General features: G+C 43.0%; 1 protein-coding gene across 2 annotated transcripts in view; it reads left to right on the top strand.

Moving 5' to 3' along the window:
• The first annotated feature begins 6,721 nt into the window (after nt 1-6,721).
• LOC136693952 (H-2 class I histocompatibility antigen, alpha chain-like) overlaps nt 6,722-26,738 on the top strand; it is a 59,716-nt gene continuing 39,699 nt past the window's right edge. For both annotated transcript variants that reach the window (XM_066667242.1, XM_066667241.1), the window contains exon 1: nt 6,722-6,799. In XM_066667242.1, the coding sequence (XP_066523339.1) occupies nt 6,736-6,799 (64 nt within the window). In that variant the 5' untranslated portion in view covers nt 6,722-6,735. The remainder of the gene's footprint in view (nt 6,800-26,738) is intronic.

The following is a 26,738-nucleotide window of genomic DNA, read 5'->3' as shown; positions in this document are numbered from 1 at the left end:
TTATTTCAGAACCAGTTCCACTGCAAAAGAAACACTGACACAAGTACAGAAGCAGATGGGGAGACCTGTTCTTAAGATGATCATAGAGGAGGACACCAGGTGGAATAGCACATATAGCATGCTGGAGCACCTTATAGGTGACTTTTGTCATCTGCTGGATACCGCTGTGGGACAGAGCAGGAAGAGCCCAAGTGCAACGGCTGATGCAACGATTGTAGACCGCTACTTGTCTGAAGTAAATCTGGCAAGACATGAAGATCCACTTACATACTGGAGCAAAGAAAACATCAATTTCCACATTTATATCAGCTAGCACTGACCTTTTTATGAGCTCCGGCCTCCTCAGTGCCATGTGAAAGGGTATTCTCTAAGACTGGGGACATTGTGTCAAAGAAAAGGAATCAGCTTTGATGTATTTATTTTGAGTGTTCACCATCACAACACCCAATTAATAATATGTCCATGCAAACACACACTTTAATATTCACTGAGACAGAGTGGCTTTGTTAATTTTATACACAGACATTCCAGTATACTCTGGCTCAGGGTTAATTTAGTGTGTCATATATCCCTTTACACAGCAGGTGTCACTAGTGAGAACGATTCAATGAGGCCTCGAGTAATGAATCTTTAGGTGAACCTTTGTGCTGGAAAACCCCATTGGTTCATGAAGCCTCGTTTTGCCATCGCTACACTGAAAGAAAGGGGCTATATCTACACAGGAGCACAATCGAGGAACACCTGAGAAGGAGAACTAGAGGCAGGATTACAAAGGAGACACGGGGGAAGGGGACACTAAAGACCAGCACAACACACACTAAAACACCACCACTTCATCAGTGTCATTGCAGCGCTGAGAATGATCCACCACCACACCACACCTGCTCTGTGGGGGTTCTGAGAGCTGAAGAACAGGTAGAGAGGAGGTATTGAAGTATGCAGAGTAACAGATGGGCTAAAGCCTGTACCTGTAGAAATACAAAGTGATTTAAATATCATTATTAAAATATCATTAATGTCCTCTGGCCATGATTGCAGCCTTTGTACATCTTTAATAAAGCGCTACGTGAAGATGGTGGGTTTAAACACATTTCTCACAAAGTTGGAATCTGTAAGATGAGTTCAGTTTCAGTATTCTTCATGTTCTCATCATTCTCATACATCTGTCATCACAGCTTGTTATTTGTGTGTGTGTGTGTGTGTGTGTGTGTGTTAAGTCCAAATAAAGTACTGAACTATGTGTGATTTCTTACAGTATCAGAAGGAAAAGATGCTTGTCTTAAATTGAGACTTCAATTCACCTAAGAATTCCTTGTTGGACTGATATTTCAACCTAATTATTAAAGGGAAAAGGCTAATTGTTATTATTTATGAGGTGCAATCAACAAATGTGCAAAGTGCGGTGGACTGGACAATGATGGCTAAATACAATCTACTGTTATACATTAATATTTAATATTGTCTATCATAGATTAGAATGGTCGTACAAAGCTAAACGTTAAATAGAAAGCAACGACATTCAAAAAAGAAACTGGATACAATTTGATTATCTCCTTTATCTGCCCAAGGCTAATGATGATCCTCCAGCCTCTGCGTCTCAGCATTGACTCCCAGTGCAGCACAGAACCCAGATTCGGATGGTGATTGGTTTTAAAACGTGTCATGGTCCTGCACTGTCATATATTACAGACATGTTCTGAGTTTACACTGCTTCTAGGTCTGAAGAGCTTTTAATCTTTCAGTCTTTCAGCTGTTGACCAGGTTCCTCTCTGCATTTCTCCTCAGTGGGCCTCACTTCCGGCTCAGATCCAGAATTCTAAAAGGGTGCATTTTTGACTCCAGTGATAAATAGCGACTTGTGAATAGAGTTTTTCCTGTGACTATGGAACATTTCACCAACATGAGATTTTATATTCAAAATACCTACCGTACTAAAATTATTTTCAACATGCAGTGCACTGTGTGAGTGCACAGACCGTTATTTTATGACCGACTGTGCCTACAGAGGGTGTAGAGAGGTGATTCAGCCTTGGCTTCGCTGCAGTGTGGTAACCTCTATCACTGATCACTCACACTTTCAGAAAAGCAGAGCTGCTTCATTAACTTTAGGAAAAGACTGACAGTCACGATCCAAGATTCTGTTCCGCTCTCAGAGCGCAGGGACAGACGGATCAGATTATTTACCTGTAAACAGGGGGAACAGACAGAGACGGAGGAATACAGGGCTTCTGTCTGTCCTCTCTTACACACTACAGCAACATAGGAGTGAAATAAGAAAATTACTGAAGCCTGTGTGTGATCTGTGTGTGAATAACTCACTCCCATTCAGACACAAGAGAAGAGAAATGCATCAGAGTCTGACGCTAACAGTTTTTTATTAGGTCCAATGAGGGAGAAGAGCTGTGTATGAGATAAACATATCTATTTTTCCCCATTGGTTTACATTATTTCTGTGCTCTGAACCCAGACAATCTCTCCCCAATATGGTGCCTACGCCAAAAACATTACGCCACTGCAACCCATGAATACTGTCAGAACAAATGTGACTGTGGGGCTACCTCTTGCTGTCTCTGTGAAGGTACCCCCAAAGGAAAGTTTTGTGTTGTTTTGTACTGGATGGTATAATGTGGATGTGTTTATATGTGAAAGGTATTGACGGTGTACATGGGCAGTGGTGGATTTAGGTGACCAAGGTCTCCTAGGCTACACTTTAAATGGATTCACCAAAACACACCACCCAAACCGACAAATATCCTGTCTATACACTACCACAAGCACACCCATGAAATTACATTTACATTTACATTTACATTTATGCATTTGGCAGACGCTTTTATCGAAAGCAACTTACAAAAGAGGATCTAACATTCGAACTACAGCACAAATTATACACAATACCTTACATTAAGTGCAATATTCCAGAAAGTAATAAGTGCATTAAAGAAAGACATTCAGTGCAAAAGATACTCTCGGAAGAGCTGGGTTTTCAATGATTTCTTGAATGCAGAGAGGGTTTCTGTTGCTCTGATAGTGCTTGGAAGCTCGTTCCAAGCTCGTTCCAGCGTGGTACCAGAGATGAGAATAGCCTCGACTGACCTGTACGGGGAGTTGGTCGTGTTTGTTGGCGCTCCTTTAAGGAACGGAGAGGGCGGGCGCTAGCGTATGGTTTTAAGAGTCTATTGAGGAAGATGGGAGCAGAGCCAGTGAATACTCTGAAGGCCATCATTAGTGATTTAAATTTGATGCGAGCAGCTAAGGGTAGCCAATGCAGCTCAACTAATAGGGGCGTGACATGTGCTCTTTTTGGTTGGTTGAAGACCAGGCGTGCTGCCGCATTCTGGATCATCTGTAGCGGTCTCACAGCACAGGCCGGAAGACCTGTCAGGAGGGCGTTGCAATAGTCAAGACGGGAGATTACTAACGTCTGAACGAGGAGCTGTGTTGTATGTTGAGTTAGGTATGGCCTAATCTTCCTTATGTTGAATAGGGAGAAGCGGCACGATCGAGCTACAGCGGTAACGTGATCTGCGAAGGTCAGCTGGTCATCAACCATGACACCTAGGTTTCTTACAACCTTGGTGGGAGCCACCGATAGGGACTCTAGCTTGATGCTGATGTTGTGGAGAATATCTTGCTTGGCTGGGAGGACCAGTAGTTCAGTTTTGGATAAATTCAATTGGAGGTGATGTTCCTTCATCCATGTAGATATGTCAGAGAGGCAGTCAGAGATTCGAGTTGCCACTGAAGTGTCTCCTGGAGGAAAGGATAAATAGAGCTGTGTGTCATCTGCATAGCAGTGATAGGAGAAGCCGTGCGAATGAATGATTGGGCCTAGAGAGGTTGTGTACAAGGCAAAGAGGAGGGGTCCCAGCACTGAGCCTTGGGGCACACCTGTGGTGAGGTGGTGTCGCGCTGATGTTTGTCCAAGCCATGACACACTGAAGGATCGTCCAGTGAGATAAGACTCAAACCAGGAGAGTGCATTGTTCTGCTTTCAGATTGCCCAAACGTCTCACTTTGCCCACAAAATGGCAACCCTCGTTCTGCTAAAAACATCACCATGGCAACCACTCTTTTCAAAACGTTTGGTCCAGTATTCACATTCACTGTAAAATTATAGCAGACTCACTGCCTCCAAACAATTGACATGCAAAACAAAGCACAGTACCTTTGGCTGGAGACAACAGCAGCCATTCTCTTCATACAAACTCACCAAGTTTTCTTTTGAAAAGTGTTTTAGAGAAGTACCTTTTCTGGTGTTTCAGATCAGATTGTTCAACATTCACATCTTTCTTCGGACAGTACGCTGGGCCCATTTTAGCCCTGTACGTCCTTGTTTGCTCATCAATTTTAGTCCTGCGTGCTGGGTCCGATCTGTAGGTAGGATGATCTGCTGCTTCTGTCACCATCTCTTTAGTCCATTCTTCTTTTGCGTCTGTTAACTGCTGTGGCGGAGCCACCATTGTGTTTGTAAATGCTGTGGCAGCTGCTGGTAGAGTTTCAGGTGGCTGCTCTCTCTCTCTAACACTACCTCATTTGGAACAGTTAGGTGCAGCTAATCTTCTTGACGTTTCCTCTTGTGCAGGGTCTGTCTCGGCTACTGTTGGGTCCCAGTCGTGAAATACTTGGTCAATTTGGGGATCTTTTTAAGCAGCTCCTTTTCACGTAGTTCCTTTAGTAGACTTGCTTTTCTTTTTTGGGTGCCACTACTGCACTATTTATCACACATGTTTAAGGTTATATAGCCACTATATATATATGCCTATATATGCCTCACAGGCAGCAGCAGCAAGTCAACCGTGACATAGGGTCCACCAACATTAGACGTTAATGAACCTTTTCAAACCAACCAATCCAGAGCTTGCAAAGTGTTTCTCATTATAAAGGACCAATGGCAGTTCAATGTTTTGTAAAAAAAAAAAAAAAAATCAATTGGCCAATCAACGGTCCCCAATTCTTCCGTGGGCCCATAGGCTGCAGCCTGGGGTAGTCTGTGTATTAGTCAGCCCCTGTACATGGGATAAACCGTGTCATACATTACCCTTAATTTTTTCCACACCGCCTACAGGGCCGGCCTAGAAGGGGCATTTTTATAATGAAACTGATTAACCATATACCCATGATAATAAACGTTGTAGTTCAACTGTACATAAACATGATGATGAAGATGATGAGACTAGAAACTTGTAACAACACCCTGCTTCTCAGGAGAACCACACATACAGACTTTAAAGGTAACTGAGATTATGCAAATGTTGAAGGAGAAATCAGAAAATGACTGATCACTCATTTAATGGTGACTTCTTTAAGGGGGGCCTGCTGTGAACTGAAAATAAGTGGTGATCTTTGGAGAATGTTTCAGTTATCATAATGTGTACATGAAGTTGATGTAATGTTTATACCGGTATGATTTACTAAAAAGGAAATGTATGATAATTTATTGAAATTTCTGTCTAATTGTTGTGTGCTGTACTTTGTCTGAAAGGCTGAAGGGTTTTCTTCTCTGTGGAGTGTATTGTTGATGTCAGGTGATGGAACTTAGCCTCGACACTAGTCGAGTTACTCAGAGAAAACTGACTTTGTTGATTTCTACACACTGTAAATATTTATGTTTTTATTTTCATTAAAACATTTTAGTATCATCATCATCCTGCTCTTTTAATTTATGTTTCCCCAGAAATATCTTCCAAATACTTTTTAATCAAACAGAGTACACAGTCTGACAATAACCACACAGGTGCAGTTTTTATTTCTGTAACTGACAGACTGTAGTCCTGTGTCTGTTTGTTCTTCCTCCTGTGAAGATAGTTTGGAGATACGGGTTTTGGTTTCAATGTACTTTACTCACTTGTCAGACATGTCAGAGTCTGGAGTTTGCTCCTGTAGTTTCACACTGAAATTGTCCACAGGTGTGTGTGTGTGTGTGTGTGTGTTTGTGAGACTGGGCGAGTGTGTGAAACTGTCCAGCCTGCTCTCAAATCTCACACGCATTTCAAAAGTTCACATGCTCCCACATGATTTGGACTTGAGCAGGACTTGAGAGCCCTTTCTATCCAGTGGTGTGTGATAGTTTCTGGGTGAATAATGTGTGTTACATTGCCATGCACTGACACCCTGTTGAGGGGGTGTTCCTGCCTAAACAAATTAGTGATTGAACTAAATCCAGTGTCCAAATAAGATTCAGAAATATGAAACGTTTCTAGAAGAGCACAGACTGCGTGGAGAACACTGCCCTCTAGTGAACAACACCAGGTCACTGAAGAAATGAATGTTAACTGGTTTATTGAATAATGAATGGATGAGTGAACATCTTCTTCAGAAAACAACTATTAAATATTCCTCACCTTTATTCTATTTTTATACATTTTTAACGCCCTATGGATGAAGCATGTTTTAGGAAAGAGATTAAAATAATTTAAGATATTGTCCTGTTGTTCATTTTTTACCGTTTCACCAGTGAATGTTGATGAAGGAGAAGAAGAATCTCGGAGTCATTACAGAACAGCCTTGAACACAAGACACCTACAAAATGGCGGTGAAAACAAAGTTCAGTTTCATCTGTTCAAACTCGGCCACGGCTCGTTTAAACTGAACTGTGATTTCTGCCTAGAAACAGGTGACAGAATATAAATAAAATCCTGATTTCCTATTGGACACTTCCTCGGGTCTCCGGAGACTTGATCCACTCAGGAGTGAACTTCCACTAAAGCTGTGGATAACGGTGACACGGTGACAATGGGAGCTCGGGTGATTCGGATCTTTTTGCTGATTGTAGTTGTCAGTTCGTCGGGTTTAAAAGGTAAGTTTGTCTAGGAATTAAATGAGTCCGTTTTCTCAGTGTGAGAGTAATTCTGTGTGTGTGAGAGAGTAATTCATTACAGTAAAGTAGAATAAAGAGGTTCATCGTCTTGATTAATCTACAGAAGTGTGAGGAGGATTATTAATCTCTGCCTCTGTGTTGTTTACAGCAGGATTTCTCACTAAAGTCGATGTTAGAACAAACTTTACAGTAAAGACTTTTCCATCCACCGCACTCTCTCAGACACACACTGGGACCACACTCGGGAGCGTGTCCAGGGGAATAATCTCACCCCGTCACCTCCACTCGTTTTGCCGTTTAATAAATCAATCCTGTTTAATGTGGTTTTATACGTTTTTAATCTTTGATCGATACAGACCCCTGTCTGTTCCTTAAAGAATAATTGTCTTCAGATGTGAGAGGAGGTCAGAAAACAGCTGAATGTGGAACCAAAAGAAAACCACGGTCATCTTCGTTTCACGAAATAACCGTCACTCCGTCCACACCGCGGTCACGCGCACTGGGAAACCTCAGCACATATTTAACATCAGCAAAAATGTAACCGTAAAACTGAACTATTCATAATTTACAGGGCTTTAATAACAAACGAACATGATATAACACGAATAATGAAATAATAATACAAGCCTTCAACAATCCACAACATACAGGACATTCACTCTTTTCCTGTTAATAAATATTTAAATTAAATACCATTGCACTTGACATTTCATACACAAGGACAATTCAAATCGCTTTACAGAGTCAAAAGAAACCATAAAAACTGCTACATTAAAAGTCAGAAATGAAAAAAAATATATTAAAAGTATTTATATCAGTTAAAATTGTTCAATAAAAGAAGGCACATGATTAAAATGATATAAAAAAAATAATAAAAAATAGAGTAATGGCAAACCAAAATCAAGAAAAATAAAAGTCCTTTTCTGTAAACAGAATGTAAACATTTAAGTTCAATTCAATAAAGTTTTATAAATAAAGCACTTATTACAGCTGGAGTTGTTACAAAGCAGCGTTACAACATTAAGCGTCTGAGCCCAATGTGAGTGCCGCTGAATCAGCAGTGATGGACAAAACTCCCTCAGATCATGAGGAGAATCTTAGAGGAACCAAAAGTGAAAATGGAAATATCTGTCCTCCTCTGGACGGACAAAGAAAAACAATGAATAAAAAAAAAGTGTGTAGACCAAAGGCAGTGTACAAAGAGAGACTAGAATGAAGACTTATAGAATTATACTGAGTGTACAACGGTCTAGATGTTCTCAATGTGTTAATAACTGTGATAATGAAAAACAGTCTGAAGCAGGTACAAGGACACGGCTCTAGTTAAATCCCAGTCACAGCATTGATGGTCAGAGGTGGCTGGACAACAGTTAAGTGAGGACACCACTCTGACCATTTTTCCTCAGCATCTGGCCAGATGGCAGATGGGACGTGCAGTTGTTCTGCTCTGCAGAGAACAATACATATTGATTCTGGGTCACTGAACACTATAAGAATAAACAGACTGTGATTCTGGGAGACCTCACTAGAACAGTGTGAAATAAAAACTTTAATAAAAGATTGTGTGAGAGCAGGGTGTTGACAGCACTGATATCTCAGATTACTACAATTCTCCAAACGTCGATGGACACCTGGTGACGATGGTGAAGTTTTCATGTGTTTTTACTGTAGGAATTTGGGGTAATAGCACAACAATAAATACTTGAACATGACAGTACAGTTCTATATGGAACAATGTTAAAACCCATAAAAGGATGCAATTCAATTGTTAATAGAGAACTCTACTGTAGTCTTGAGGAATATCTCCTGAGGTACACAGGGCGTAATTTTAAATTTCAGCTGGGGACCAGCCATTGCCTGAGGGGAGGGGGAGCTGTGACCTAATGGTTATAGAAGACATCTTGGGACTGGCATGTTGTTGCTCATTTATAACACTAACAAATCCGTCATCGCCTGCATTCAAAATAAATGAGAAGTCAGCAGTGGTGGACAAAGTACACAGACCATATTACTCCAGTAAAAGTAGAAATCCTCATTGTATATTTCCATTTAAGTAAAAGTACAAAATAATTACCTTCAAATGTATTTAAATATTAAAAAGTAAAAGTATTGTGGCTCTAATGTCCTATTATCACTTTTGTAACAAGGCTCATGTTTAACACATTGTAGGTGAAATGACTTGTGTCACTCTTGGTTCCTCAGTCTTTTAATTGATTATCATTAATTAGTCTGACACTGAACACAGCAGAAATGGCCAAAGATTAAATACAGTGAACTGTTATATATACAGGTGCTGGTTATAAAATTAGAATATCGTGAAAATTTGATTTATTTCTGTAATTCCATTCAAAAAGTGAAACTTGTACATTATACCCATCCATTACACACATACTGACATATGTCAAGTGTTTATTTCTTTTAATTTAATGATTATAACTGACAACTAATGAAAACTCCAAATTCAGTGTCTCAGAAAATTAGAATATTGCGAAAAGGTTCAATATTGAAGAGACCTGGTGCCACACTCTGATCAGTGAATTAACTCAAAATACCTGCAAAGACCTTTAAATGGTCTCTCAGTCTAGTTCTGTAGGCTACACACTCATGGGGAAGACTGATGACTGGACATTTGTACAAAAGACGACCACTGACACCTTACACAAGCAGGGCAAGACACAAAAGGTCATTGTAAAGAGGCTGGCTGTTCACAGACCTCTGTGTCCAAGCACAATTAATAGATAGGAGAAGGCAAGGAAAAGATGGGGTAGAAAAAGTTTAAAACCAATAGGGATAACCACACCCTGGAGAGAATTGTGAAACAAAACCTATTAAAAAATGTGGGGGAGATTCACAAAGGCTGGAGTCAGTGCTTCAAGAACCACCACCACACAGACGTATGCAGGACATGGGTTACAGCGTCGCATTCCTTGTGTCAAGCCACTCTTCATCATCAGATGCGTCTCGCTTCCAAAAAGGACTGGACTGCTGCTGAGTGGTCCACAGTTATGTTCTCTGATGAAAGTAAATTTTGCATTTCCTTTGGAGATCAAGGTCTGGATGAAGAGAGGCACAGAGTGCACATTGCTTGAGGTCCAGTGTAAAGTTTCCACAGTCAGTGATGGTTTGGGTTGCCATGTCATCTTCTGGTGTTGGTCCACTGTGTTTTCTGGGGTCCAAGGTCAACACAGTTGTCTACCAGGAACTTTTAGTGCACTACATGCTTCCTGCTGCTGACCAAATTTATGGAGATGCAGATTTCATTTTCCAACAGGACGTGGCACCTGCACACAGTGCCAAAGATACCAATACCTGGTTTAAGGATCATGTTATCCCTGTTCTTGATTGGCCAGAAAACTCACCTGACCTTAACCCCATAGAAAATTTGATTTTCTATGGTGTATTGTGAAGAGGAAAATGCAATACTCCAGACCCAACAATGTAGAAGAGCTGGCTACTATCAGAGCAACCTGGGCTCTCATATAACACCTGAGCAGTGCCACAGAGTGATCGACTCCATGCCAAACTGCATTGCTGCAGTAATTCAGGCAAAAGGAGCCCCAACTAAGTACTGAGTGCTATACATGTTCATACTTTTCAGTTGGCCAGCATTTTAAAAATTTTTTTAATTTTTAATTTTCTGAGATACTGAGGACCCACCGCGACCCTGAACTGAATAAGCGGTTACAGATAATGAATGAATGAATATATATATATATATATATATATATATATATATTTTTTTTTACAATATATATTATATATTATAACTGGCCAAAACCAAACCAACAGAGGTTGCTCCAATTAAGAAGTCCAAAAATATTGCTCCCTAAATAGAGAACTTTACAGAACTAATACAGCTACACCATTACATTGTGTACTACATAGGATTGAATAAGATGTTTGAAATTCAGCCCTAGTTGTGATGCAGACACAAGTATAAACATTTACAATGGCATAGGACACTCCTGCATTACATAGTTTTTTACTCATTTAGGAACACTAGGCAAAATTGTTTTTTTTCTGCTCCTGGGTCTCCCCCTAGTGCAATTAACATTTACAGCACTGTACTGAAATTATTAGTGGGGGTAGTTTCCTACCAAAAGTTACATAGTGCAGTTTCTGCAGTGCTGAGCCCAGAGTAGCAAGGAAAATGACTCTATTTTCCATATTATAGGTCAGTGAAGCACCACAATGATTTTGAAGCAGTAATTTTAAGGTAAAAATATTATAGTGTTCCTTTAAGCTCTCTGTTTTGTTTACACAGTTGCAGAGTATAGTTCGAGTTATTTCTGCTATTGTGAGACACCTCTTTTTAAACAGGCTGCTGTTTTGTTTTCCTGACTTTTTGCCTGATACTTGTTTTTGTCTTTTAGACTTGTTTATCTTTCTGTATTGAATTTGGAGTTTTGGAATATTTCTTCTGGTTTTAACCTTGCTTTACGTATTTTGTTTAATAAACCTTCAACTGACTCTCGCCCTCGGTGAGTGATTTGTGACCCCTACAGGTCTGTAAACTGTATATATGAATGAGCAGTAGTTACCCAGATAGTAAAATCTAGAGTAAAAGAGGTACAGTTCTTCTAAAGATATCAATTAAATTGTTAAATCAGTTAAAATAACATTTTATTTCTGCATTACACATTTAATTAATGCATGCTAATATTAAATGCTATAAATGTTATTACTACTGTATATATACACAACTATATATATTAGAACATTAATCTTATACACCAATACAAATTTAAAATCTAAATGAATAACAAAAGAAAAAGATAATGGGCTGTACATTTGTTTTGTACATTGCTTTTCCAAAAATGTAATCTTTAAAATTAAATTTATTTAATTTAATTTCAGGGAAAATGAAGCATTATTTACACATTTATGTCCACACAGATACTTTAATTTAACAAAACAAAGAAACTTTAACAGAAAGCTAACACAGTGAGCTAACAGAGACAGACACAGGGAGGTAAGCAGACTAAACTTAAATACAAAGAACTAGACAGACTAAACCTAAAACGGAGAACTAAAGCAAACATGAAAGACAGACAGACTAAAGACTTTGACAGAGATACTAAACAGAGACCTAGAAAGGGATGCTTTACAAAGACCTAGAACGCTAAGTAAACACAAAGAGCTAAAGCTAAACCTAAACACAGAGCTAAATATGAAACTTATAAAAACACAGAGGGCTAGAGAAAACACAACAGACAGACTTAATAACATGACACAGGAAACGACTGAGACTGACAGACCAGACTTGGTAACGTGACACGGCAACAATGGAAAAGGACCAACATGACTTGGGGAGAGAAACGAAACGACATGACTAGGAAACAAAACGACTTGATTGGGAGTGGGAAAGAAACAACACGAAATGAATAGGAAACAAAACGAAACGACTAGAAAACAAAACTACTTGACTTGGAATAGGTGAGAAACAACACGACATGACTAAGAATGAGAAAGAATCAACACGAATGACCGATACACGGAAGTGACACAAGGGAGCTTAAACACATGAACAGACGAGGCACACCTGAAACAGATAATGAGGCTTAAGGAGAAGGAGGCGGAACAAAGGCGGGACAAGTGCGGAGACATGGACAATAACAGACAAAGCCATGTGCTGAGAGAGCACATGGCAGGGAAAACAGACATGACAGGATGAGGGCGTGACATACAACAATGAGTCTGTACACTCTCCATCACCTCATAAAAACACCTTACTGTTAATAATGAAATTTTAATTGACATTTAATTATCGCAAAACATCCACACTAACTACCAATTTCTTTTGTAAAATCCAAGCAAATCATTAGTTCCTTGTCCCTAAACAGCCACCTGCAGTCTGGGTTCTGAACTAATCAAAGCAAGACAGATCTAATTAAGGTAATTAATGACATTCTATACAGAGGATGGATGGAAATGTATTACAGCTCGATCTCAATTCTGCCTTTGATATCACTGACCAAGAATTTCTTATAGACAAATTCACAAACTGGGACTTTAGTTGTAAAGTGGTTCAGTTCTTGGTCCACTTCTATTTAATTTATACATGCTTCCTCTGTAGTTTCCTCCTGGTCTTGACTTGTGTAAGGACCTTAAACACGTCGCTAACTGGATGGGATTTGCCAGATTTATTACTGTAATGGTCTCTTAACATGACAGCTGATTCAAAATGCAGCTGCCAGAGTCTCACTCGGAGTGAAAGAAGAGATCGCCCCCCATCCTCAAAACCTTACACTTGACACCCAAGCGCCATGCTTTGTATAGCTCTGTAGTCTTGTCTTCTACTCCTGGTACCACAGCTGGTCCAGGAAATTCAGCTGCTAAACCTAACACTACTGCTGAGAGGTCACAGATCTGAACCACTGCATGCCCTTCGTGAGAATCACAAATGCAGTGAACACAACACAGAAAGTGCCAGAAGTGTCAGTCGGTCACAAAACCCTAATAAACCTACAGCAGACACCCTGATCTTTGGACATGACACTGTTAATGGGGTAACAAACCCAAAACTCATAGTGCGATGTGAACTTACTGCAAAGCTTCCAGCTGTACTGGCTGGGTACACAAATGTGAAGAGGATTATTGTACACATTGGAAAGAATGACACTGTCAAGCAGGAGTCTCAAGTTTTAAAAAGAGACTTTAATGACCTCCTTAACACGCTCAGTAAGTTCAACATACAATTTTTCATCAGTGGACCTCTACCTGCAGGAGGCACCAACGTGTTCTCAAGGTTACTGGGATTAAACACCTGGCTACAGAACAGCTGCAGGTCAGATGGACTGAACTTCACTGTCAATTTGAAGTTGTTTTTTGGGAAGAGAGAACTTTTAGGAGAGATGGACTGCACACAAACAAGAGGGGTGTTAAACTTCTGACAGACCACCTCATTTTCTCAGTGTGTAATCTATCCACTTCTCTTGGTGGTAGCACATCAGCACCAACATCTAGGAACTCTGCTGTACAAGCTGATGACACCATGTCAGGGCCAGAACATCTTCCCCCCACTGAGGATGACCTGAGGGAGCAGCAGACACTGGACATGAGTGGCAATGACTAATTCAATTAGCTGCCAGAGACACCAAAACCCCAAGAGGAATTCTCCATGTCCTCTATTTTCCCCCAACATCACCCCACCTGAATCTCCCAGCAGCCATGGAGAAGCTGGTATCAGCTGGGACAAGGATGTCACTTTCCCTGTCAGCCAGCCCTCAGGTGCAAAGAAGAACCACCCCAACTTCTACTCTACCCTCATTTACTGCCACTTCCCCACTGCAGTCCCTTAGACTGTCTCCTAAGAAAAATCACGCTCCATCACCACCTAGAGCACCTCAATGGAAGAGACAAGCTCCTCGACCCCCGGAAAGACAGCTTCACTCACGGCCCCATCGCCAGCAGGAGCTTCACACAGCTTTGTCAGCTGATAAGGGCGAGGAAAAGTGATGTTTTTCGGGTCCTGGCTGCTGCAGTGATGATGTCAGCAGTAACATCATCAAAAAAAGCTTGGAGATATGGTGCCTGTAATCTCTCCCATTCCAGTACTTATCAGAGAGAGAAAGAACAGGGAGTTCAGGTCAAATTCTGTGAATGTAGCCAATCTACAGCATATAAAATGTGAGACAGAGATTCTGTGGCAAAGTGCACGAGTTACTAAGTTAGCTCTTCTAAATATCAGATCTCTCACAAACAAATCACACTTAATTAATGATTTTATTACAGCACACGGGCTTGATTTTATACTTTTAACTGAGACTTGGCTAAATTAATGTAGTGCTGCAACTGTTTTAGTAGAGTCGGCTCCTCCTTTCATTTTTTAAATGTATCTCGTGCCAGTAGAAAAGGTAGAGGTGTTCCATGTTTCATTTCAGTGCAAGCAGTTATCATTTGGTGACTTTACAACTTATGATTATGTAGTGGATGTTGGTCATACACCCCGATACATATACATATAATTTTATAATTTGTTTTATAGCCTTGACCTTATTCAAACTCCTCCAACCTCTGATATTTGACTTAATGATATTAATTAAGATTTATAATTGGTTTAAGCAATTAAAACATTAATAATTAGTTTGAGAATGAATAATAATCATGCTAAATGAGTTCTTCAGGATTTTCAGAAATTCTAATGAATAAATTGCAAACACTGTGACTTCAAATAATGAGAGTTTTATTAATAAAAAGAAGATATTTAGTTAACATAGCACAACCTTGTAATCTCACGGTGTCCGGCAGGGGGAACTGATTTTGACCTTAAGGTGAGCTAGGCGCTTCTAACTTGTGACTAAGGTTACTAACTAAGGTTTAATTAATACAGGATTTATCAAGAACTTAATTCGGTGTTCAGCTCTGGAAGTGCATAAGTTTAGCTTACTTTTCGTCGGTTTTTCACCACTCGTTTGGATGCAGAGGCTCTTTGAAGTCCTGGGAATGGAGGCGTCTCACTTAGTCTCGCGGTTCTTACCGCAGAAGCGTCCAGGCTGAGTTAGCTTGGAGTTCTTTCTTGGTTGATTGAGTTGTCTCGGGCGTACCCGGAGTGTGATGACGCAGGCGGCAGGATCCTCTCTTCGGCCTTCGGTCCGGAGTGGGAGAGTCCAAAACCGCTTCAATAAACTCACTTATTCTAAGACTCTATGGTACCTCGGCAGTGTTTCCTTACTCTGGCCACGAATAAGTTCACCTGCTTCGATTAGTCGTGAGATTAAACTTAGGTAGGTAATAAACATAAACAAGATTAAAAGAAAAGAAAGATATTCAAATTACTCGACTTATTAGTTAAACTTCATACTCTTAGCTAATTTCGAGACGTCTCTCGTAAGCTTTTCTGAAGTCTCTGAGAGGGTTCCTTTGTTTCGTTGTCGGCGTGGAAGAGACAGCGTTTTTTTGTTGTTCAAGGTTTCTCGTCGGCGTCCTCTCTTTCCACTTCCTTTCGTGGTCCGTTACTTCTGTAGAGTCCTCGCGACTCTTCAAAACTTCGAACTGAACTGCTTTGGGCTACTCTGCCTTTTCAAGGCTGGCGCGGTCACGCTCTAACGGGAGGCGTCCTCTTTCTGATTGGACACAAATCCAGGCTCACGTGACTCTCGCGAGGGAGAGAGAGAGTAGGAGGGTGTTTGAATCTGTGATTCCTACATAAGGAATATGAGTTTCTCGTATCAAAATTCTTATACCTGTTATCAACATATAACAATGAGTACATTGGACTATTAATATCAGACATTTACATAAGGTCCCATCTTGAGTACATTGTTCAAGTCCAATTCGTGATGATACGCTGAAAAATAAAACATTAATCCATTTTCTCTCATTCAGAGACAAAACTGATCTTTGTAATGGAAACAATCGGCATTATACATCATTTCATTAGGAGATCGGCATTCATCTGAGGGTACAGAAAAGTGACATTAATACATTTGTTTATACATAAATAACTCGGAGTTTGACTATTTTCGCTATTGTCTTGCGGCGACTCCGAGCGAGGCGTAGTTTCGCCAGTGTCCAGTCGGTGTCGCTGTTGATCCGTGCTTCGGTTGGTGATTCACGGGAGTTCACTCGAGGTCACTTTGGTTTGAACATCTGTTGATCCCCGTGAAAGATAAGGGACATTGAGGCGCCACTTTGTCATAGGCGGCCGTAAAAGCTCTCTTCTTTGTTTGAAGTTCCTGTCTCTCTAAAAGCATCATAAAAGTTAGTTATCTCGACAGTTCCTGTTAGTTAAAAGAGAGACGGGTTGTTGGGGCCATGTGTTGAGAGTGTCTTTTGATGTTTTCAGCTTATGTGTGTGCGTGTGTGTGGGGCTTTGACCCCCGCGGGCACAGACAGTCCTCTGGAATGTGACTTGGTCGCAGAGGAAAGGTCCTATTCAGACTGGAAAAGTTTTAATCCAAAACTTTTCATTTCTTCATTTCGATCTGGTATTCATATTTGGTCCATACTCCACTACATTCCCCCCTTTCTTTTCAGTTTTATGGTTCGTCAGGGATCATGGAGCTGAAAAGAACTTTTGCTGTGGAGGAAGGTGAGGTCAGCAAGCATATTCAAACACATTTCCAGAGCTGATGTATTCCTATTAGTGTATGGGTGTATATGGAATGTGTATGTTTGCGTGCTGAAGGGATCCTAATTATTTAGGGGTAGGTCTTGTTCAAACGCAACCTCGAGAGCTGATTCTTCGACATGGCCTTCGGCTTCATATCTAAAACTTGGGGGTTCACCTCTCTGGGCTCTTTTATGTCTAACGAATTTGACCATTTTATTAGACCAAGTTTCTAACCTGCTCTGGAGGGCTTGAGTGCGTTTGAAATAGAACCAAGCTATACCAAAGGTCAAAAGATATCCTAATCCTACCAGGGTAACTAGTAAGGTGTCCGGGGTGGACCATGCATAGGTGACAGGCTGAACTGGCCATAGGGGTTGAGACGATAGTTCTCTAAGAGTGTTATCTATGGGGGTTAGGTCAATGACTTGGGTTCCCTCATATTCTAGGCGAGTTAGTGTTTTAGTATCTAGCTCGATGGTGTGTTTAGAGAAGAACTCTGAGATTTCTATATCGCTCTCATATTGGTCAGGGTTTAGGTGATACAGGGCCAGGTCTCCTACATGTAAGATTGCGTTTACGGGGACGTCTACCCAGAAGGTTTGGCTAGGAAGGAGTACCCTTTCTGAGGTGTCATGTTGATCATAGGTTAGTAGGGCCTCTCTAAAGGGGGTGTTAACCAACCAACGATTTCCAACAATTTCAGCTTGAGTACTGGTTACCAAACGTCGGGGTGTGACGACTACCGGGCATTGAGTGTCACTCATCATAGGCTTAAGGCCGCAGATCCCATTTGCGCTGTCACGAATGAAAGGTTTGCTAGGGCACAAGTAGTGAATGTCTTTAGTGAGTGTGCACATAAGCAAATTGGGTACCAGATATAGGTCAGGGTTATCGTCTTGGTATGCTACAAGAGATGTTGTTTTCACACGAACGTAGGCAGAATCTTGCCAGAAACCAACGTTGACAACATCTTTCAAACGGTATATGTTTTCAGGCGCCATTATGGGAAGGTTAATAATGAATGCTAATTCTCGGTCTTGAGGATTAACATAAATTGGGATGGCGCTACCTAAGGTATAGGCTAGGTGGGCCTGGAGATCAGTAACTACTTCTCGAGTTGCTGTGGATAAAATCTCCTGTACTAAGGATAGGGGCACCAGGTAGGGAGGGATTCTCCCCATGGCTAGGCTATCTACCGAGGAGCTGATTTCTTGTAGCATATCAGACAATAACATATTCACAAGCTGGATGTGGGCAAGGTCAAGTTGTACTACTGAAAGCATGGAGTTAACCGTCTGGAGCGTTTTGTTCAAGGCGACACTGTGAGCGTTGAGCACTACGACGGTGCCACGTAGGGTTTGCCCAATGGTTTGCAGGTGCTGCTGCTGTTTATCTAATTGGGTTTTAATGTTCGGAATTTCCGTTTGTAATTCCCCTACTTGACGTTTAACAGTGGCTACATTGACGGCATTGACGGCGGACGTTCCGAGACTCAGTAGTGATCCCACAGTTGCAGCTGCCATTAACAATCCACCTATGAAGCGTTTAGGTCGTTTATTAAAACCATTTAGTTCTGATTGCGTTACGGTAAACTTTTGTAACTGGCGGAGCATGTGAGTTACGTCGGCTTCAGCATGGCTGATAGCTTCCTCAGTCCATCTAACTCCATTCCGGCCAGTCTGCAGCGTGGTTAACGGTAGGTTTTTGCTACACGCTTCGGCGGGATTCAACTGTACAAATACTCTCTGGGTATAGAGGCGGCAATTAGTGATTAGCAGTCCCGGCTGGTCTTTCAGTATTATTCCTGAGTCAGGACCTGGTTCAATCACTTCAGGGAGCACGGCGGTTCCTAGGGAGCCGACGATCAGGAGAATGAGCAGCGGGGCCATCCTACCGGAAGAGATGCTCATGGTTAGATTTAGGGTATTTATGGCGAGTCGTTTAGACAAATTATAAAATTTTTCACGATACCCCCCTTTTGATAAAAATTTCCTAGGGTAAATACTCTACAATAATTGACGATGAGGGACTAGGGTCTTGCACCCTGAGTGTCCTCAGTCTGGTTAGAAGTTCGTTGCCTGCTAAAGAGTGAGAGAAAAAGAGAAAAGGGATAGGAGAACTAAGGTGTGAGTAGAAGGTTATAGTTGTTTGTTAACTAACACCCTTCCTGCCTTTGGTTCTGTCGTTTATGATCTAACACAAGCGTTAGTATCCCCTACAAGTCCCATGGGGGTTGTGTGTGGTCGGATTTGGTTGCGGTGGACCCATTTGAATTCGGTACTGCCCCGAGCTTTGTTTATTTTGATCCTGTAAACAACGGGGGACAGTTTGTCTGTTATCTTATAGGGACCGGACCATCGGGGTAGGAATTTGCGGGCCAAATTCCCCCCCTGTTTTTCGTGACCTTCCAACAGGTTGGACAAAGATGTAGTACCATACTTTGTCCCCTATTTGGAGTTCATCGTGGGATGCTTTGTGATCGTAGTACGCTTTGCGACCTTCTGCACTTCTTTCCAGTTTCTGCTGGGCAAAGGCAAAGGTGGCTTTGAGGTGTTTCTGCAGATCCTCCATATACTGATGAGTGGTGTAGGCTACGGCTATGCTAGCTTCACCTGGCTGATATAACAGATGTAGAGGCAGAGTCATTTGTCTCCCTGTCATCAACTCAAAGGGTGAGACCCCGACCGCGTCGTGTGGGGTCGCCCGTATGGCCATCAGTACGAGGGGTAGTTTGACATCCCAGTCTCGTTGGTTTGCTGCTACGTACTTTTTCAGTATGCTAACAACAGTTCGGTTGGCTCGTTCTACCTGACCTGAGCTTTGAGGATGGTAGCTAATGTGAAGGCTGGCTTTTACTCCTAAGAGTTGCCAGAGCTGCTGCATGACCTCAGCTGTGAAATGTGTCCCTCTGTCAGAGTCGACACGGCTGGGTAGGCCAAACCGTGAGAAGACATGGTTCATCAGTAAGTATGCAGTGGTTAGCGCTGTGTCATTCGGTGCGGGGAGGCATTCTACCCATTTAGTGAATGCACACGTGACTGTGAGGAAGTACTTGTTACCTCTTACTGTTCGAGTGAGTGGTCCAACCCAGTCTATCTGGAGGTTTGACCAAGGGAAGGATACTCCTTTCTTTTGCAAGGGGGCTCTATGAAAAGGATTCGAGGGTTGAAATTGGCAACATACCAGACAGCCTTTAATGTAGTCAGCCACATCTTTTACCATGTGGGGCCAATATGCCACCTGCCTGAGCGCATGGTGTGTTGCTTTGACCCCTTTGTGTCCCGCAGATGGGGAGTCATGGGCGTGCATCAGCATCACCCCCCTGTGGCACTGAGGAACCACGAACGTAGGTGAAGTGTGCGAGTCAGTGGCATGAACTAGCAAGCCTTTGACGACTTGGAGGGACGCTTTGGCGCCGTATAGGTCTTTAAGGCCTGGTATGGTGTCAAGATCTTGTGCTGCAATGGGATTAGTAGATGGGTCAGAGACATGGCTAAGCATTTTCGAAATGGATGGGTCTCGAGCTTGGAGAGTAACTAAGTCAGCGTCCGAGAAAGCAGGGTTAATAGAGACAATGGTAGTTTTGGCATTGTCAGGCGACGCCTTTGTTACAGTTCGAGACCGTGTGACAGCTAGGACTTCGATGTCGGGTGGGTTTGGAAAAAGGGAGGGATCGAATGTCCACAATGTGCCTTCGCGGGCCCCTTGTTTGGCTAAGCTATCTGCTTGATCATTGAATTCTTTGTCATTTCCCGAGACTCGGGAGTGACCTTTCACTTTCTTCCAGTAGATCTGCAGGTCATGCGTGTCTACCAAGTGTTCGCATGCTGCGAAAAGCTCTTTGTGTTTAACTGGCTTTTTGTTTGACGTGGTGTAGTTGTTGGTTTTCCACAGTCTCAAGTGGCATGTGAAGCTTAGGCGTGCGTAGTTGGAGTCTGTGCAGATCACCAACGTTTTTACGCTTTTCTGGACCGCAGACTGGATTGTGATGAGAATTCCTGCTATTTCAGCATATTGGGAGGACTGAGCACCCAATTTGAAACTTAGGGGTTCGTGAGGCCATCCGTTTATTCCGATAATACCCACCCCTGCCATCAGGGTGTGTTCTCGGCGGAACGAACAACCATCTACATATGCAGTGACAAGGTCTTTGCATGTGTTAGGATCAAAATAGTGGTGGTTAGCCACGGTAGGTAAGAGGGTTTCTAGAGTTTGTGGCACTTGGGAAGGCATGTCTCCTTCGCATCGCCTGCAGGAAGCAAGGCCTGTGCCTAGGGGGCTCTTGTAGTTTTGCGCGTAACGCACCTCTAAGTCGAAGCTTTGGAGAGCCATTAGCCATGATGCTACTCGAGCGTTAGTTACTACACCCTCTCGAATTCGTTGGCTGTTTAGGAAAGTGACTGGTTGATGATGAGTTTCAACAATCACCTTCTGACCACCTAGGTAGTTGGAGAAATGTTTGACTGCCCACACTGTTGCTAGTAGTGCTTTTTCGCAGTCACTGTATTTGTTTTCGGCAGCCAGCATAGTTTTACTAGCATAGGCTATGACACGTTTGTCTCTATCGTGTAATTGATACAGACCGGAGCTGAGACAGTAGTTCGAGAACCCTACTTCTAGGTAGAATTCTTTGCTACTGTCAGGATAGGCAAGGCATGGAGCCGTGCAAAGTTTCGATTTTAGTGCCTGCATGGCGTGTTCCTGGGCTTCGCCCCAGGTGAACGGAGTGTCCTTTTTCAGGAGGTCATAAAGTGGACGAGCTAGGTCCGCATAGTTCTCTATGAATTGACGTGAGTAGTTGCATACTCCTAAGAAACTGCGGAGTTCCTTAAGATTGGTGGGTGCTGCGAGGTTTGTTACCCCTTGCACTCGACTCACTTGTGGTTCAACACCATCAGTGCTTACGAGCAGACCGACGTAATTCACTTTTGTTCTGCACCACTGACATTTGGAGAGTGATATTTTCGCACCTGCTGTTGTAAGCTGGTCAAGAACATGATCAATTTCGTCAATGTGTGCCTGTAGGGAGTGGTTACGCATGAGTATGTCGTCCACATATATTAGGGTGCCTCGCTCGCGGGCATCAGGGCATGCTTTGTTTAAGAAAATATTAAACTCCGCGGGTGAGTTGGCATATCCAAAAGGGCACCGAGTGAATGTGTACTGTCGGTTTGCGAAAGTGAAAGCGAGCTTGTGTTGGTCTTCTGCTTGTACCGGGATGGTCCAGAAGCCAGAGGCTACATCGATGGTGGAAAAGTATTTAGCGTTTCGGACCGAGGGAAGCTCTTGCTCCAATTGTGTCATCGGCCATCGAGACAAGGGAACCTGTTGATTTAGTTTCCGATAGTCGATGGTTAAGCGCCATTTACCATTTGGTTTTATGACGGGCCATAATGGTGCCGAATATGTGCTATTACAGGGTCGAATTATGCCCTTTTCCAGCAAGTCATCAATGATTTCTTGTACCGGTTCATAGGATGCCAACGGAATTTTGTATTGGCGGACAAATGTGGGTGGTGCTCCTGGACGAGTGGGAATGCGTACTGAATGAATGTCAGTGAGACCACAGTCCGTTGAATCTTTGGAAAAGGATTTTTGATATTTAAGGAGCACTTCACAGAGTTTCTCACGTTCTTCTTTGCTTTGGAGGGCGTCGGCCTCCTTTAGAACTTGTTCGACTTGGATACGAAATTCGGAGTCAGATAGTTCTTTCGAAGTACGTGGATTTGAAGTGTTTTCTCCCGCTTCGGGAATAAGAGATGGTTCCCGGGAGGATTCCGGGGATGAATCTATGGAAAGAACCGTGATCGTCATTTGATTGTCGTCAGCGAGATCTATCCTGCAAATGGCGTCATTACTCATGTCCAGAGCTGAGAAGAGAGCAACAGCTCGTGTCGGATGAGTGTAGAACACCTTTGATTCTGCATGATCAAGAAGCAGGGATTCAGGCATTGGTCCTATGATCGGAATTCGCAACTCGAAGTCATGGAATTTCGTACTGACTAACCAACCCAGAGGAGATGAGTGAGGGATTGTTAAGGGTTGAGTGGTTTCGTTCCGTACGAATAGATAGGTGGATCTTGCTCGCGTCTCCACCAAAGGTGTGGCTTCGAGGGTGAGGCCTAGTTCGAAGAACTGAGGTGACGGTTGGAAAAGTGCATGCGCGTGGCTTAAGTGTTGGCCAGGTCGCATGACTAAGCGGATGGGTACATTTGCTGCGTTCGCAGGTACCACAAGTGAACCTTGGTTAGTGACCTGACATACCTCGGGAATAGTTTGTCCTGAGCCTAGGTTGCTGAGATCAGAGGACCAGGTTTCCGTTGAAACATCAGTCAAAGACCACAGTACACTATTGAGGGTGTCTACGTGGACGTCGAGGCGCACCAAGAAGTCACTTCCAATGTAAACGTCGTGCGGCAAGTTAGGGACGACCAAGAAGTAATGGGTGATTACCCTTTTGTTCCACTGGACGGTTAAAGCGCAAATTCCATCAGTGGGTGACATTGCTTTTGATGTCAGGTTAAGAGGAAAGCGACAAGGACTGCTCACCAAAGGAATATTTGGTTGAGTGAGGCGCAGAGTGTTAAAGAGGGTTTGGCTTATGGCGGACTGGTCGGTCCATAGAGCCAGAACTGCATTGTCTACATGATAGTCCTGCATTGTGAGACCATTCACGATGGGAAGGCCTGGAGCGTCTGTTGTGGACGGCTGTGTGAAAGTGCATAGGAATGTGTTCCGTTGTTCTAATATGGCACTAGGGGGCCAGGGAGAGACTGCTGTCTCTGGTGTGGCCGCCATGGGCTCAGTTTCCTCTTCCTCGAAGTGAGGGATCTGACTTGGTGGATCTCCTATTGATTCAGGCCGGATTTCGAGGCGGCAACACTGAGCTTCCCGGTGGTGTGGGGTGCAGATGGGTAAAGGCTCACGCACTTGTGCCCAGATCTTTGACCTTTTGAAGTCAATCAGTGGTTCGAAGCGATTAAGGAGATCTTTGCCGATGAGGAAGGGAATTGTTTCGAGAGGAGACACATGGACTGGATGCACTAAAGTCATTGGTCCAATGGCTAAGTGTATTAGTGCCATAGATTGGATAGTGAGGCCTGCATGTGAATACGGCTGAATTTTAAGAGAACAGTTTTGGAGCTGTATCTCGCGATTTTCATGCCGCGCAATGGCTCGAACCTGGTGGAACAAGGCGGAAGACATGAGCGTGACATCTGATGCAGTGTCCAACAGGGCCTCATGTACTAGCCTTCTTTCCACAATGGTGGACAAGTAGAATTTGTGTGCAACCCCTTTCTCTGTTAGGTGTCCCATGAATTGTCGGACGGGTGTGTCGCCTTCAATGACTGAAGGGTCATTTGGCGTTAAACCTTCTTTACCGTCTAACTGAACAACTAAAACAGCACTGGAGGGTGGTTGCAAGTCACCCCCCTGTCTTATCGGGTTTTCAGTGTTTGTTTGGGTCACGAGGAGATTGCACGGTGCGCTAGAAGACGGAGCTTCGCTTGTCACTTCTCCTACATAACTTTCTAACATTTCTGGGGTGTTAGAGGATGGCTTTGGGTTAGACCGCGAAGAGGTGATAGAAAGAACGTCAGGTTTTTTCTTTTTCTCTTTGCAAATCATTGCAAGCATTCGGCGGATGTCCTCTAACTCCTTAGAGCTGAGTTCCTTGTCTTTAAGCTTGTCTTTAGCGTGATTTTCTTTATTTTGATACCAGTATTTCTCTTTCTTTTCTCTATAGGAATTAGAAAGCTGGTTCGGAGCTGTTCGCTCATATCCCTTATGGGGATGTGATGGTTTTCCACGGCCCGCACCGCGGTTTTCTACAGGGTAATAGTCACGACCATACCCAGCCCTGTCCCGAGGGTTCCAGAAACCTTTGTCGTGATTTCTGTCTGGCCTGCGAGGAGGGTAGCGCTTGTATTGGTGTGAGGGCGGATGAGGTTTCGGGCCCTCACTGGTCCACGGAGTGGAGGAAGGGTCCAGGGCGGATCTTGGTGGATCGGCCTGGGTGGCACCTTCTAACTCTAAATGTGGGGAGCTGGAGTCGACATTGAAGACTTGGGGTGTTTCGGACCGCCTGTTGGGAATTTGTTGGGATTTTAGGAAACCTCTGAGTGCTAAATCACGCAGCTGCCTGCTAGACAGGGTGCGAGGGCAAGCTGAGACTCCCAACTGGTGACTGGTGTGGGGATGGAGGTTTTGGATAAATAGTGATTTGAAATTTAACTCTTCCTCCATTCCGGAGTCATTTCTAGGTCCGAAGTACGCCTGTCTGAGTCGATTATAATATTGCTGAGGGGATTCCTGGCGTTGCTGTTTTATGTTCAAAGCAGCGGCCAGTCCGGTCTGTGACAGGTGATTGGAGAATTCTTCCTCCAATGCTTGGCACAGCACATCATATCGCGCTTTTACATAGTCTGGCTGACGTTCAATGAAGTTACTGACGTCTCGGTTGGAGGTCAGTTTAATCACATATAGTCTGTCATCTATGGTGATCCCGGGGAACCTTTGGAGGTAAAAGTCAATATCTTTTAGGTAGGAAAAGATATCATTAGAACCGTCAGGTTTGGGATCAAAGCGGGTTATATTACGCGCGATTTTATCTAGGTCCTTGTATGAGGGACCATGAGAGGGTAAAGGTTGAGGGGACCAGACACTGGGTTGCAGTGCTCTGGGTCTAGCAGGACGGTGTAAGGGGCGGCTGACAGGAGACACAGGGGAAGGTGAAATACCCGTTGATACCAGAGGAGGTGCTGCAGCAGCTCTAAAGGTTACGGTCCCTGAGTCTGGTTCCTGATCCTCACTATCTTCCTGCTGGTCCTGTCTTCCTATAGCGGCACTAGGTGGCACGTCAGGAGTGACCTGGGGCAGTGTGTTCCCTTCAGCTATTTCGCTTTGAAGTCGACTTAACTCTGCCTCTACCTTTGCCTGCTGTCGCCGTGATACCTCAAGCTCACGTTCGCTGGCTCTGAGCTGTACTACAGCGAGGAGGGCTATCTGACCTAATGCCTCAGTTCGGGACTTGCCCTTGAGGATGTCGGTTAAGTGGTTCTCTACCCACTTAGCCACCATGTGGTCACGATGGGCCTGTGAGGTTTTCTGCACAGTTTCTGCGAGTCCAGGCATCACATCACTGGTGATGCTGGTCAGAACAGAGAATGCCTCATCCCACAAACCTTCTACATATACTTCCGAGGAAAAAGTCCCTTCTGCCATGTTAGCTGTGTTTTAACCGCGAGGTGTAACTTACTTCTATTTAGTTAGGATTAATTCCGCTAATCCCTTTTCTTAACTAAATCTGAACTAAATTCACCTGTATCGAGTGCCTTTAAGAGTAACTGCTAGTATGTATGGTGTTAGAGTTCACTTGTGAATCTCTAAGGGAAGTCTGTTAGTAGGAGAGGGTGGAGTGAAAGTTGCTATGCGCGAGTGAATAAAAGAAAAGAGAAAGAAAAAAAATTTTTCAATAATTAAAATTATTAAAAATTTTGAATTAAAGAATTGTCGAAAAATTTGGATGAAGGAATTTTAATATTAAGTGAGGTTTATTATTAGATATAATTTCCAATTAAGGAATTATGAAAGTAAAAGAATTTTCCGAATTAAAGAATTATTAAGAATAGCAAGATTAAAAGACTCTCTCTTTTAATTGCGTTTGTGATCTGGTATCAAGTTAAAGTGTCAATCTCTAATTACTGCACACTGTCTGCTGTAGTTGTATCAACTTATTATGCTTCCAAGCGTTTACTTGTAATTATTCAGATGTGCAGAGTTTAGAGACAGCCACTAGAGCTGTGATACCAGGTCTTATCAGTGTGAACTGGTCGACAATTTCAATTGCGATAGCAAGTTTTC

Source organism: Hoplias malabaricus, chromosome 4 (assembly GCF_029633855.1).
Source record: "Hoplias malabaricus isolate fHopMal1 chromosome 4, fHopMal1.hap1, whole genome shotgun sequence".
In the NCBI taxonomy this organism is placed as follows: Eukaryota; Metazoa; Chordata; class Actinopteri; order Characiformes; family Erythrinidae; genus Hoplias; species Hoplias malabaricus.
This window is presented reverse-complemented; position numbering and strand designations above follow the sequence as displayed.